This window comes from Eumetopias jubatus, unplaced genomic scaffold (genome assembly GCF_037043125.1).
Source record: "Eumetopias jubatus isolate StellerSeaLion01/CBP00866 unplaced genomic scaffold, mEumJub1_p1.0 scaffold_14, whole genome shotgun sequence".
Lineage (NCBI taxonomy): Eukaryota > Metazoa > Chordata > Mammalia > Carnivora > Otariidae > Eumetopias > Eumetopias jubatus.
In genome coordinates, this window is record NW_028274820.1 from 34,448,932 (window position 1) to 34,463,456 (window position 14,525).

Genomic DNA, 14,525 nt, shown 5'->3' on the forward strand with positions numbered 1-14,525 from the left:
AAATGCATGTGTTTTTCAAAAATAGTCTCTGTTCGAATGCAGCCAATTAGGAAGCTTTTCCAAAATAAGCAGTTATACAAGCAAACTTTAAGTATTTAATTGTTACTTCATGAGCAGGAATGCAGTCATCACTCTGCCATCTTGCCCGTAAGTCAGAAATCTGTCATTTCTGTCCAAATTAGAAATGATGCTGAATCGTCTCCAAACCATGCTACCCAGAGGCAAGTTCATATATTTAATGTGGTTGTATTTATCTTCTAATCTGGGCACCTTAAGTGAATTATTAATAAGAGGGGAAAAGCTCTCTTTCAAGTCTAGGAAGTGGCTGACGTCATACTTCCCTGGGCATTGACGGAATGTTGTAACTTTGGTAGAGTTCTACTTCAAGTCTGGGAAACCAACACTTGATTCTTAATGAACTATAATGAGAAGAGTGGATTATGACAAAATGGGAAGAGTACTGAAAGTCAAGAATCTGTAATTCTGCTTGTGAATCTGTGTGCAGAGCTCCCCTTCCTTCCTTTAGGGTAGTTCTTCAGTAAGCTCCTTAGACCTCAGAATCTACTTTTTTTTAAAAAAAAGATATTGTTCTAAAAGTCTAAAAGTTCCATGTGTTTAGAATCATACTCATCTGCTTATTCTCCCATTATCTCGACAATTTAATTCATGATAGATGTACATTGTCCAGGCAGGCCACACTATCTATGTAGTGGGAATAGCATTCTCTGCTTTTTTTAATTCATTAGTTTCACTTATTCAGCAAGTATTTATTGAGTTTTTCTAAGTAACAAGTGCCATGGTAGATGCTATATAATGCAAAGACCGTTCTTTCTATAAAAGAAGCAAGTCACATCTTTAGGAAAATCAATATTAGTGATATTAATGTTAACTGAGCACATGGGGGAATCTCTTGACAATGTGTCGTATTCCAAAAATGTCCCAAAGTTAAGCAATTATGAGATAAAAACATCTGAAAATCCTAACTATATCAGCCAAATTTGCATTTATGAGCAGAGATTGACTGATGAGGGCTGTAATGTTCTCCATTAGAGATTGGTGGTCCTTGAGATTGGTGGGGGGGGTGAGAATGAGAAGGGCTCCTCTCACTTGCTCAAATTGCTATCAGAAAATGAAAGTTGCTTTGTAGACTCCTGGGAAAATGGTACTGTTTTTTAAATAATTTTCTAGTGTCACATGCATATAATGATGTGCACATGCATACATATACACACACATACACACACAGAATCTCTGGACATCAAGTTCCTACTTTTACTGTGCCCTCTACTAAGTGCTTCCATAAAAATAAACTCATTTTATACTCACAGCAATCCTGCAAGCCACTCATTATTCGCCTTAATTTATACTGAAATAACTGAAACTGCTAGAAGAGAGAGGCTGAGATTCAAGCTAGTCATGCTCCAAGGAATAATTTTTCCCTATCACAAAAATAAAATAAATAAGTGAATAAAGCTCTCTAAAGTGAGCTTTCCATTACCCAGTCTGTTGCAGAGATTCAGGAAGACAATGGGGACCAAAAGAGTTTTCTGAATCCACTGCCACTTAATCGGGGGTGGGGGTGGGGGAAAAGGAACGCACTCTTTTTGAAGCAGGATTTTATTTGGGACCGATATAATAGAACAGGTTAGGGAATATTAGAATTCTTAAAGCAATCTCTTACACATAACAGTGAAAGGTCAAATGTGAGCTTTCATACAAAGAATATGAATTCAATCCTCAAAGCTCTGAGCTGGTATTACCATCAAGGAGATATGAAGAACAGCAATTGATTTTTTCTCTTCCTTTTTAATAATCAGGGCACATATTCACAAACAGTCGAAACAAGAGGACCATCTTGGATTTTCCCAGTGCCTATCTCTCAGCTTCAAGAGCTTAATAGATTTTTAAAATTATAATTACTCCCCTTACTCTCTCTGGGAACTAGGGCCTCTGCATCATCCCAAATCTACAAAAAGTTAGAAAAGGCAGCTTGAAATTTTGTGGCATCTGGATGAAGGCTAAGTAATTGGGGCAGCCTTTAGCATGGTGATTAATAGCTCTGAAGTCAGGCAAATCTGATTTTTAATCCAGTTTCTGCCTTTCAATGTTGAGCGAGTTTCTAAACATGCTTGTGCCTTGCCTTCCATATCTTTGTTTGGAATAATAATAGATAATACTTTATAAGGTTATTGTGAAGATTAAGGGAGTTAACAAGTGTGGAAGCGCTTAGCAGATTTCTGGTTTACAGCGAATGCTCCGGGGGTGTTACTGTGTAATCATCATTACAATAATAAAATAATTTGGTAGCAGAACACCCATATTTCTAATTAAATGCCTTTCTCCAGGCAACATTCTTGCCACATTACAGACATACCTGTTATTTGCATGAATGTAAAATTCTTGGTGTAAAAAAGTACATTTTTCTCTCCCTGCACCCAAAATATTAATTATTAAAAGTAATTAATTACTACAGAATTCTTACTGAACTGAAACATAAAATGCCCCCTGGCAATACCTAATGTTTTAAAAATGACTCTTCTTAAGATAACTGTCATATTCAATTTATAATTCATTTTCAATCTTTTAATGAACCACTGAGAACAGTTAAAATGAAGCTTTCTTTCACTTCATAAATGTTAGTTTTTTTCTGTTAAATAAGCTTCTAAAGCTCCCTCTTTTAGGCAAAGTGTGAGAAGAGAACTTTGAGTAACTAGCAAATCAATGGTAGAATTGTATGTGAAGTCTTGTGTGTCAAGTGTATTATTGTGAATTTTATTCATTTTTTAATTTTTTAAATTTATTGATACTGAGAATAGGTAGCTATTTTTACATCTTTCATATTTATTCTGTGTCTCTTCTATATTTAAAGATTGTGTAATTATTTCAGAGAACAAATGTCATCTTAAGTTGCCTTCCAAGTTATTTGACCAGTGAAAGTATCCTGTCATTTAACAAAAAGACAAGAACATTCTGAGTGCTTACCATGTATCTAATGCTACGTGAGAAAGAGAAAAAAACACCGTGACTTTTTCCTCTAATTATTCTTAACTAGTCCAAACTAGGTAATGCTCTATAACAATTTGTGATCATCACTCTATTGCAATTTACAGTCGTTCAGCATTTTACATGTAATCGTCCCCTTTCAGACTGTACATTTCTGAGGTCAAGACCCTTTAAGAAATTGACATTTAGAAGTTGCTTAATAACAGTTGCTTTTTGTTGTTGTTAAATAACAAAATTTTATTTATCTTTATTTATTTTATTTTTATTTTTTATTAAGTTTTCAATTTTAATTCCAGTATAGTTAACATTCAAAGTTGTATTAGTTTCAGGTGTACAATATAGTGATTCAACACTTCTACACATTACTCAATGCTCATCATGATAAGTGTGCTCTCAATCCCCTTCACCTTTTTCACCCATCCCCCACTTACCTCCCCTCTGGTAACTGTCAGTTTGTTCCTTGTACTTGAGTCTGTTTCTTGGCTTGTCTCCCCCCCCACCTTTTTTTTCCTTTGTTCATTTGTTTGGTTTCTTAAATTCCACATATGAGTGAAATCATATGGAATTTGTCTTTCTCTGACTGACTTATTTCGCTTAGCATTATACTCTCTAGTTCCATGCATGTTGTTGCAAATGGCAAGATTTCATTCTTTTTTTTAGGGCTGAGGAATGTTCCATTGTAAGTAGGTACCACATCTTCTTTATCCATTCATCTGTCCATGGACACTTGGGCTGCTTCCATAATTTGACTATTGTAGATAATGCTGCAATAAACATAGGGGTGCATATATCCTTTTGAATTAGTACTTTTGTATTTGGGGGGTAAATACCAGATTGTGCGATTACTGGATTGTAGGGTAATTCTCTTTTTAGCAATTCTTGAATGTATCAGTGCTTAATGGTTGGTTGGATGAGTATGTGGTTAGATGGATGGATGAAGCAGCATGACACAGTGGAAAGTGTGCCTTGCTTTACCATTGCCTGATTTGATAGAACTCATGAAATTACTAAACATAAATTGCCTTCTAAATGGTACTTAGACTACGTGATACCTCCCTTTCTAGTCTACTAGATTGAGCCCTTACCTTCCAGCCTTCTGGTACATACAGCTAGACCAACTCAGCTCCAACTTCACACTTGAGAACGGGCTCACCTCACACTGGGTGATATCACAGGCTACTGGGTTATGGTTCTTTAACTAAAAGTCAGCTATAGCTCCAACCTCAGTTTCCAGTTTTGCCAAAGATGCTTAAGGAAGCTTACTTTTTTTCTTTTCCTCTGTGATTCTTCTAGCCCTACCCAGCTCTTGGCTTGTGTTCTCCTGTGCACGAGATTTCTCTTCTCAGGTCTCAGCTTCCCCATTTCTGACCTCCACTCATCTGCTTTTAAATTTATGCTCTTACTTCTGGACTTGATAGACCCACTGGATTGTGAACTCCGTGTGTATGCTTTGCTAATGGCATTTATATTCCATGTGTGTTCCTCCTCTCTTAATAAGGGTACTAGGATACATCCTGGGGAATATCGTTAATCCCCTAGAAGGAAGGAAAGTGGGAATAGCTGTTACCTCTTCCTGGCAAGAAAAATGAAGTAAGAAATGGGGTATATAATTTAGTCTGATGACTGTAAAACGTGAACACTCATAGGAGATGGTGAAAATATTGGTAGAACTCTGTTATAAGTACAATATGTTACACTGAAATTCATTTAATATCATAATTGAAGGGTGTTTTAGAAATAAATGCTGTTTAAATGAAGATACCAGGAGTAATTGAGGGAGCCTCACCCCTGGTCATTGAACTGTTGTTATAAAATCCTCTACATAATCTGGAATAATATGAAACTATATTTTTCGCCACTCTCAATTCTCAGTTGCCAGCCTGCCTCCGTTAGTGAAGCTGAGGCACTTTTGAGCACTGAGGAGGAAGTGCTCAATGTCCAAGGCACATGGTCACTTTTCTAAGGCTCTTATTCCAGTGTTATAATAAAGGAAGAAAAACTGTGAGTAAACCCAAGAAGTCCCTAGTTCCAGTCCAGCCTTTGAAATTGTATACAACATATAAAGGACATGTAAAAAAAAAAAATCCTAGTGAGAAAGAGGGGATGAGAACGAACGCTTTCCCCTGATGTAAGCCTACGGTTCCAAAGGTTGAGCTCTACCTCAATGCTGTACTTCTGCCTCAACTCTCAAGGGACACCATTAACAAGCCATTATTTCCATTCTTTGAGCAACTGGGTTTTTGTCCTGAAATTGAGGTCCACATTCTCATTACTGGTTACATCCTGTCAGTAGTTTTTATATGCCCCATCAGCTGATAATATAACCAAATTCCTGCTTTCACTCTCTTAGATAGGCATTGTAGATGTTTGGTCTAGTTTTATTGTTTGTGAATGGTACTCATGTCCTTCCTGCCTTCATGCCATATGTGTTAGCCACTTATATTTGGGCTTGAATCATTCTGTTTCCATGTCCAAATTAATTGCTCCATCTCTTCACCCCAACCCTGTGATAATCTGCTTCTCTTCCCTGTGCTTGCTTTCTTATCTGGTCAGCAACAGCCCTGAGATTTAGGTTTATCGCCTGATTTCTTTCTATAGAGGGTTAGTCATTTTAGAGAAACAGAACTAAAATCCATCCTTTATTTTGTCCATTCATTTTTTTATGCATATTTACTTGATATCATCCATGTGCCAGTCATTCTTTTATTTAGGCATGGGGATAATGGAAAACTTGCAGAGTGATGGAGGCATAAACCTGTGAGCTACTATTATTCATTAATTTTTGTAATACATATTAAATAGGTAACTCTGTGCTAGACAATATGTTTGGCATATTTTTGTGGATGCAAAAATGAATAAAACAGTTCCTGCCCTCGAATGACCTGAAAACAGATCATTTAATATCATGTGACATGTCTGATGATAGAATTAAAGAGGGTAATATGGGAGCAGGGATTGATACAATATGACACTGATGAGGTAGGAAGGAGTTTGTATGGTGCATTAAGAGGACTGGCCCTAAGGGAGATGCTAAAGCACAACTGTTTATTAACAAGGGAGTTAGGCATAGGGTATTTGAATTCAAATTCCCCCCTCTACTTACTAACTCAGTGACCATGAGTGTGTGATTCTAAGTGAGGATTAATATATTTGTAAGATGTAGATTAAAAAAAGAACTTATTTTTATAGGGTTAGTGTGAGGAATAAATGAGAGAATTCATCACATACTTAGCTTAATAACTGGCACATAGTTTATGCTCAGTGAGTATTCATCACTATTATTCTATAGGCATTGAGAGAATTCAGGAGGATTATATTATTTTTTTTAAGTGAAGTATAATTGACACCCAAAGTGACGTTAGTGTCAGGTGTACAACATAGTGATTCAACATCTCTCTATATATATGCTCACCACGAGTATAGCTGCCATCTGCCACCATACAACGCTATTATAATACCTCTGACTTTATTCTTCCCTGCTTGGGAGGAGTTTAAGCAGAGGAACCATGTGACCAAAACTGTTTGAGAGAGAGCATAGTCAAAATTGTTTGAAAAATATGTGGTAAACCCATTGACAGCATCTAGCATGAACCAATGCCTGTAGAAGAAGCTTATCCTGGAGTCAGAGCTGATGGATAAATAAGACCCTAGCTGTAGTGTGAAGGAAGATCACCCATGGAGACTGTATGGAGTAGACAGATCACTTGGCTGAAGATGGCATTGGGTGAAACACAAAAATATATGGGGTAATATAAGAAGAAGGAAAGTTTATGAATGGTCGTAGATGTGTTTGGTAACAAGAAACAAAATGGAGGCTTTGTCCTCCTGATAAAGTCATGGGAAAGCGTTCCAGAGGGGACAAAGAGCTGGGTGTTAGGAAGGGAGTAGGAGCTCACCGATTTAACCAGGTGGGAATAGGCATCGTGTGCTGAGAATAGCAAGTCCCAATACTGACAATTTCAGTGAGGCTAAAATACATGAAGCAGTAGATGAAGGATGTAAGACAATGCAATCAATGTCTCCCTTAAATATTATAGTAAAGAGACCTCGCACTAATGGGTGCTCCACAGACATAGTGGCAGCTTGTGTTTGAGATCCGTCATTGGATTGTCAGAGGAAATGGTGCTGAGTCAGCAGAACCACAACCTGAAAATGAATGGGAAGAGAATGACCAGACTGCAGTTGTGGGCTTTTTTTTTTTTTTTTTTTTAAGATTTATTCATTTGTTTGAGAGAGAGTGAAGGCATGCAAGTTGGGGGAATGGCAGAAGGAGGAATTTTTTTTTTAATTTTATTTTATTATGTTATGTTAGTCGCCATACATTACATCATTAGTTTTTGATGTAGTGTTCCATGATTCATTGTTTGCATATAACACCCAGTGCTCCATGCAGTACGTGCCCTCTTTAATACCCATCACCGGGCTAACCCATCCCCCCACGCCCCTCCCCTCTAGAGCCCTCAGTTTGTTTCTCAGAGTCCATAGTCTCTCATGGTTCAATTCCCCCTCCGATTCCCCCGCACCCTTCATTTTTCCGGAAGGAGGAAATTTTCAAGCAGACTCTCTCTGGGCGGGGAGCCCAACACAGGGCTCCATCCCATGACCCAGGAGATCATGACCTGAGCCCAAACCAAGAGTCAGCCGCTTAACCAGCTGAGCCATGCAGGCGCCCCAGTTGTGGGCTTCTTTGAGAGAGTTCATTATGTGTTGGTTGATAAGTTAGGAATAAGGCTGAGCTGAAAGTTATTTCCAGAGTGCCATGAATTTCCAAAAACTGATGAGTCTCACCATATTCTTTAAGTCACAGTAAAATTAAATAACAACTTCATTAACATGAGATCTAGTTATGCTATTAGAGAGAAATATAACCAACATTTTTGCCTTCTTTAAAGGATTTTCCAGAAAAGGAGAAGTCCACAGCAAAGGCCCTGGAAGATGTAAAGGCAAACTTTTACTGTGAATTATGTGACAAGCAGTATCACAAGCACCAGGAGTTTGACAATCATATTAATTCTTACGATCACGCTCATAAGCAGGTAAGCCGAAGTGTGGGAAATCCTTTTCATTCCTAGATTTATACCTTCAGAATAGAATGTATGCATTCGACCTTCTTTATTGTCATCTAGGATACTGAGGTGAAACCGTTTTATTTATTTATTTTTCTTCAAAGTTTGTTTTCTGTTTAAGTGTTAGGTGAAATATTATTTTTTGAGGTGAAACCGTTTTATTTATTTATTTTTCTTCAAAGTTTGTTTTCTGTTTAAGTGTTAGGTGAAATATTTTTTTTCCTAGAAGTATTGTAAACCTATAGGTGAATTTAAAGATGATCTAAAAGTAGACTGATATTTATTTGAGAATTTTACATATGGGAAAACCAGAACCCAGTAAAAAGAGTGTCACATTTAAAACCACCTAACTAGTCAGTGGCAGAACCAGAACACTGGACAGAATTGATTATAGTGTTCTTTCAAAACTTCTGAGGTTTAGGGAATCCTAGGACTGTGGGAAAAAATAAAGAATACCCTCTTAAGAGAGTCAAAATGGTTAACTTACTAGATGAACCATTGCAAATGAACAAACAAACAAAAATTCAGGGAGGCTAAGTTGAGAGGTAATTCAGATAGAAATGCTTCATTTCTTTTTCTTAAGAGGTCATATGTATACATTATCGGTTTAGATAGTCTATACATGGCTGCTAATATTCTCTATTTCCATCTCTCTGTGAGAGAGGAGGCTGTTATTCTTATTCTGTTAGATTTTATCCTTGTTGCATGAGGTATGGAGATATTGGCCATTTAGGAATTGGGAGTGTTAAATACCCCTAAGAAAGAAATCCCATTTGGCCAGAGGATTATTGCTGACAGCTGTGAGGAGGTACACACTCCTGATGCCAAACGGACCTGATATCTTGGAACGTGTGGGTAAGTCTTGTATAATCTAGACCTAAAATATTTATTCAGAGTAAACAACAATAAATATCTTGACTAACGTTGCCAGTATTTTCTGAGTGCATCCAAAATCCTTGGCCTTGAGAGATGCAAGGAATCGGTTTCTATCTTTAAAGATGTAGCATGTATCGATAATTGGCCATATTTCTTGGACAAGAGGAAGGACCTGGAATAAACTGTTTTAGGACTGTGATTCCCAAATCTTAGTGTGCATCATAATCACTTTGGAACTGAATAACACAGATTCCCAGACTTTCCTTCCAGTATTGTAATTCAGTAGTTCTGAGGGGGCCCAAGAACTTGCATTTTAAAATGATACAAAATGGAACTTTCCAAGCATATTTAAAACTGAACTACGTGGCTACCATCCAGCTCCAGCTTCGATCTCCTTTCCTTTCGACCCCCACCCCTCACCCCCCCACCCGCTGCCACCGTGTATTATTTTGAAGCAAATTCCAGGCATCATGTTATTTCGTCTGAAAGTGTTTCACGATGGAGAATGGTGCTTACACAACATAGCCTCTGTCATACCTAAAAAGTAACAGTAGTATCTTAATAACAGTTGGTGATCTTTTTTCTTTAGTTGTCTCATAAATGATTTTTAAATTCGGGTTTTTTGAAATCAGGATCCAAAAACATCCACACTTTTGGTTGACACGTCTTTAAGATTCTTTTAATATATAGTTAAACTATAGGTTTTCCAGTTCCTTTTTACATTTGATTTCTTGCAATTTATTTGCTGAGAAAACTGGACATATTCAGGGTTTTGCTGAATGCAACCCAGTGCTGTCTTTTTTCATTTTCTGTGTCTTCTGTATTTCTTTTAAACTGATTGTTACGTATAGAGATCTGAACAAATTCCAGTTCATTTTTTTCTTGGCAAAAATATATCACAAGGCATTTTGTATCCTTCCATAAAGAGGCATATGATGTTTAGTTGTCTCTATTTTTATGACTGTAAGTTTAAGAAATGGGTTTGGATGCTACCAGTTTGAACCATCCATCATTAAGTACATCACTTACATTTTTCCACTAATGTTTTTTGTAGCCATAGATGATCATTTGTTTAAATCCCTTACTTCATTTGGAGTTGTAAAATGATTCTATCATCCATTTGTCATTTATTAGATGATATATGTCTATAAAGAGAAATTCCCTATAAGAATCACTCCCAGAGGATTTTATGTAGGTGGTCTTTAGGCCACATATATATAAACTCCCAGTATATATACATACAGTATATAAGTAACCAGAGAAGGTTCTCATGGGTTAGCTACATTGATCTGTACTTTAAACACGCATGAGGAGATGTTGAAATGGAGGCTAAAGATGGGATGGCATCCTTGACTGTGGAAACACAAGAATCTAAGGCGAGGAAATAGAAGAGCACAGGGCATCTTTTCAAAACTGTTGAAAGTGTTTGGACTATAAAGGGGATGAATTCTCCACACCTTATCTGCATGCCACAGCCTCCCTTGTACTCTGAAATTCTGCCTGATCATTTCCCTTATTAGTTTCTCCAGTCTTATTTCCATTGACTTTCCAACATGTTGGAAAAAACCACCTTTCCTCAATCCTTTTATTTCATCTGTGCATCTATTTCTGTTTTTTGTTTTTGTTTTTTTTTTCCTGTAGGTTTACCAGCATTCTAACCTTCCTTGGTTATGTTCCTTCACCAGTGATTGAGTTTCAGCTATGTACTATTGTGCTAGTTGTGAAAAATGGACCAATTTGGTCTCTAACTTCAGGGAGCCTGCATTCTAACTGGGGAGACAGACATGTCAACCTACCTTTAAAATACATTGGTTTAAGTGTTCTAGAAACTGTATACCTAAGATACCAAGAAAACTTATAAAACTGATTTAAGAAAGAAGAGATGACAAGTGAGCTGGGATTTTTAAAGAATGAATAGAAATTAACCATGTAGTCAAGGATGGTAGGTCCTATATGATAGAAACCTCTCTCAGGACATGTGGCAGTTATAAAGCATGAGTGGAACACAGAGAAACTGCCAAAGACTCATTATGGCCACCAAAGTCACCATCACTATCCTGAAGAGCTCTTTAAAAATCTTTGAAACTGTTTCTCGTTTCTCTCATTCTTCTTTTGCAATAGATCTTGCTCTCATTTTTCATTTTGGAATCTCTTTTCACCATTCATATTTAATCTCACTCTTGAATCTGCTGGGACCTTTGAACTGGACTCCCCACCTCCATTATTTTCCCTCCTCCAAACCAGGCTATCCATTTATAGCCAAATTAATCTTCTCAAACTATCACATTCAATGGGTGATGACTGACTTTTTCAAAAGTCTGAACTACTTAGTCTGTCAATTCAAAATGTCCACAGTCTGGCTCTTGCTTCCATTTCCAGATTTATCTCCTGCAACTCCAGAATTTCCCTACAGTTTCTCAAAAGATGCCTTATGCTTTCCCACCTGCTCATCTTGGCTCATAATCTTCCCTCTGCCTGGGATGCCCTCCCATCTCGTGGCTGTATTTCAACATATGCTCCTGTGTATTTAATGAATAGATTGACAACTTATATCTGGATATTCAAAGAGCTGAAATCTCATGGTAAGCGGATTTAACAGCATTTTCCAAATTCTCTTTGATCAAAACTTATTAACATTGTGCAGAATTTTGTCCAAGCTGCCCGCTTTGGAAAACAATGGAATAATTAAAGTTGCTGTAGACCTTGGAAAACTGCTTTCTTGGGTAATGTTGAAATACTTTTATCTAAAGATTTCTTTTAGCCCAAAATTTTGACAATAGCTTGAATTTTAAATGAAACTGAGTTTTATGTACAGAAAAAAGAAGTATGCACTAAAGTAAAACATGCATGTCTTTTTTTTTTTTTTTTCAAATCCCAAAGCTAAATATGTCTATTTGGTTCTTGCTTCAGTAAGGGCTCCTCTTGATTGTGATGATGATTATAATGATAGTGGTGAGGATTTGGCTGAGAGCATTTTTTGGCCTGAGTAATATGAATAGCTTCTATAATTTTATTTTCCATGTGGATTCAGACAAAATATCTGGCCTCTTCTGTTAAACTTCCAACAAGATGGTCTTTTTGGTATACTTTGAAGTGAATCTAAATTCACATGAAATTAAGTCTGTTATTCATTAATAGAATAGCATAGAGCTGGAAGCAAAGGAAACTGAATTCTTATAATTATTTAGGATCCTTCAGTTCAGTAAGTGATTTCTAAAGCTTTTATATTATCTTGTATCTAAATAGCAGTATCATGTGTTATTTTATTACAAGGATTATATTATGCAGAGATATATTGTAATTCTAGAGAAGTAAGTCAATACATAACTTTAAAGAATAAAGTAAAATAGTCTGAGATTCATAGCTTTAAATTAGTTCCATTTGGAATTTAATATTATTTTTCTATAATTTGATCAAAAATTAAGATATTTTTCTTAGGTATTATTGATAGAAAAGGATAGCTTAACAGTAAAAAAGCTGATTTTTTTATATTTATTCAGCAAGGGGAAAAATTAATTTCTAAAAGCTTTGACAACCCAACTCTCATATAACTCACGTTTTTGGAAATAACTCAAGTTATGTTAGCTATTGCTTTGAACTTCTTATAATTCCGTATAAATGTTGAGCATTACCACTAAAGCAATTTGAATGTATATACAAATTATAGTCACTTGGATGAAGACAGCAGTGTAACTATTAATATAACTAACATGTTAATAACAACTAATTCCTTGTGAGACTATCCACAAGTCATAATTCCTTTCTCAAGATGGTGAACCGCAAGTGCATAATACTGAAATGAAAACCACACATCCTCACATGCAGCAAAAATCTCTCCTGCCCCAGAGGCATCCTGGCTCATCTCAATTTAGAAAAAACAAAGGAGCCTGATCCCCATACAAATAAGCCATAAAAATATCTTCAATAATAAAAAACAAATCCACTTTTAGATCCTCCACATGTGACATTTAATCCTCCTAATCTTCCTTTGCTTCACAATTGGATTTATTTTCACTCAGGAGGAGCTGTTCACTTGTCAAGCCTGAATTTGAACTCCAGCTGATTCATTCTTAAAATATTGTTTTGGATTCTCCCCAACTCTACCTGCGCAGGATAAAAGAACAGAACAGAATCATTTTTGCCATCTTGTCTCCAAGAGGAAAAGACCCAAAACTGCTAAAGAAATTCAGTCCAGTTACGCCTTGCTTTGTTCCTACAGTATGATTTATATTTTCTCCAGATACTGCCCAAATTAGCCTAATAATATATTTCAGCACAGTATGTTTAAGTTACTAGTCCTCTTAATGTAGCCACAAAACTTCAAGGTCTGGTTAATTTGTAGGGTCAGCAAGATTGAAGAAATATAAACTCAAATATCTAGGGAGGAAACTCTCAGAAACATATTTGTTGGTAACATAAAATACTATTTATCTCTATATTTTGCATTCTATAAACCCAACTTTCTGGTCTATATATATTCCTCACCTCCCCCATCCTCCACCCCCTGGAGTCAGCCAGCAGCAATTGGAACCTCCATCAGCAAAAAAAGTACAGAAGACCCAAAGCTGATCTTAGCTTCCGACTCATCATTCGGCTTTGCTAAAATACTGCTCTCACCCTGGCTAAGAGGCTTTTCAATCTTAAGGTTGTCTCCTGACGGAAAAATAAATTAAAAATCTATATTCTGGCTCTTTCTGTATCTCAGGTGTGCCAAGTACTTTCCTGCCTTAAAACATTTGGCATGTATCTCTCTGCAATGTTCTTCCGTTTGACCTTCAACTTCCTGGTTCTTTGCATTTGTGTCACGTGCTCTGAGGGATCTCTCCTTCGCCTTCTACCTCATGTAGACAGTTGTCAGTTCTCCAAATCTTAGTACCCTGTCAGCACTCAGTGGTGGTTGGACTCGACCTATGCTGGCTCTCCAGAGCCACTTGTTCAATATATAAGAATTCTGTGAGCTGGTTCTTAAACAATCGGTAGCTTGGTTTAAGAAATCAGCCATGGTATGTGGTGGGGAATCCATAGGCACTGCAAACAGGGCTTGTTGGGTTTTGTTTGATTTTTCCAGAGTGTCAGTATATCAGCACGCCATTGCTTATTACTCTGTAAAAACAGGTTCTTTTTCATTTTTTTCACCCTGTCCCCTCTTCCCTACTATTAGTTCCATAAAGAGAGGAGCAGGGTACTGTTGGTTCTATTGGCCGCATATCCCTGTCTCTCTCAAATGTAGAGCTGTGTTTGGCACAAAGTAATGACTTTATAAATATTTTTTTAAAAAGAATGAGTGGCCGAATAAGGTTCTACAATTGCCATGCTACTCTGACCTACATCAGTACATTCATCAACCATTGATTGCTTCCTTTTTTTCCCAGTCTTATTGAGAAATAATTGACATATATTAATGTGTAAATTTAAGGTGTATAGCATGATGGTTTGATTTACCTCTATTGTGAAATGATTACAAGAGAAAAAAAAATTTGCTTTATGATGAGAACTCCTAGGATTTACTCTCTTAACTTTTCTATGTATCGTATAGCCCTGTTAGCTGCACTTATCATATACATTACATCTCTAGTGTTT

General features: G+C 36.7%; 1 protein-coding gene across 1 annotated transcript in view; it reads left to right on the top strand.

The window, feature by feature from the left end:
* The window catches only part of ZNF804B (zinc finger protein 804B), a 544,169-nt gene that overhangs the window by 435,292 nt on the left and 94,352 nt on the right, over positions 1-14,525 (top strand). Inside the window, exon 2 of the mRNA XM_028120064.2 lies at positions 7,896-8,039. Coding sequence (XP_027975865.2) covers positions 7,896-8,039 — 144 coding nt within the window. The remainder of the gene's footprint in view (positions 1-7,895; positions 8,040-14,525) is intronic.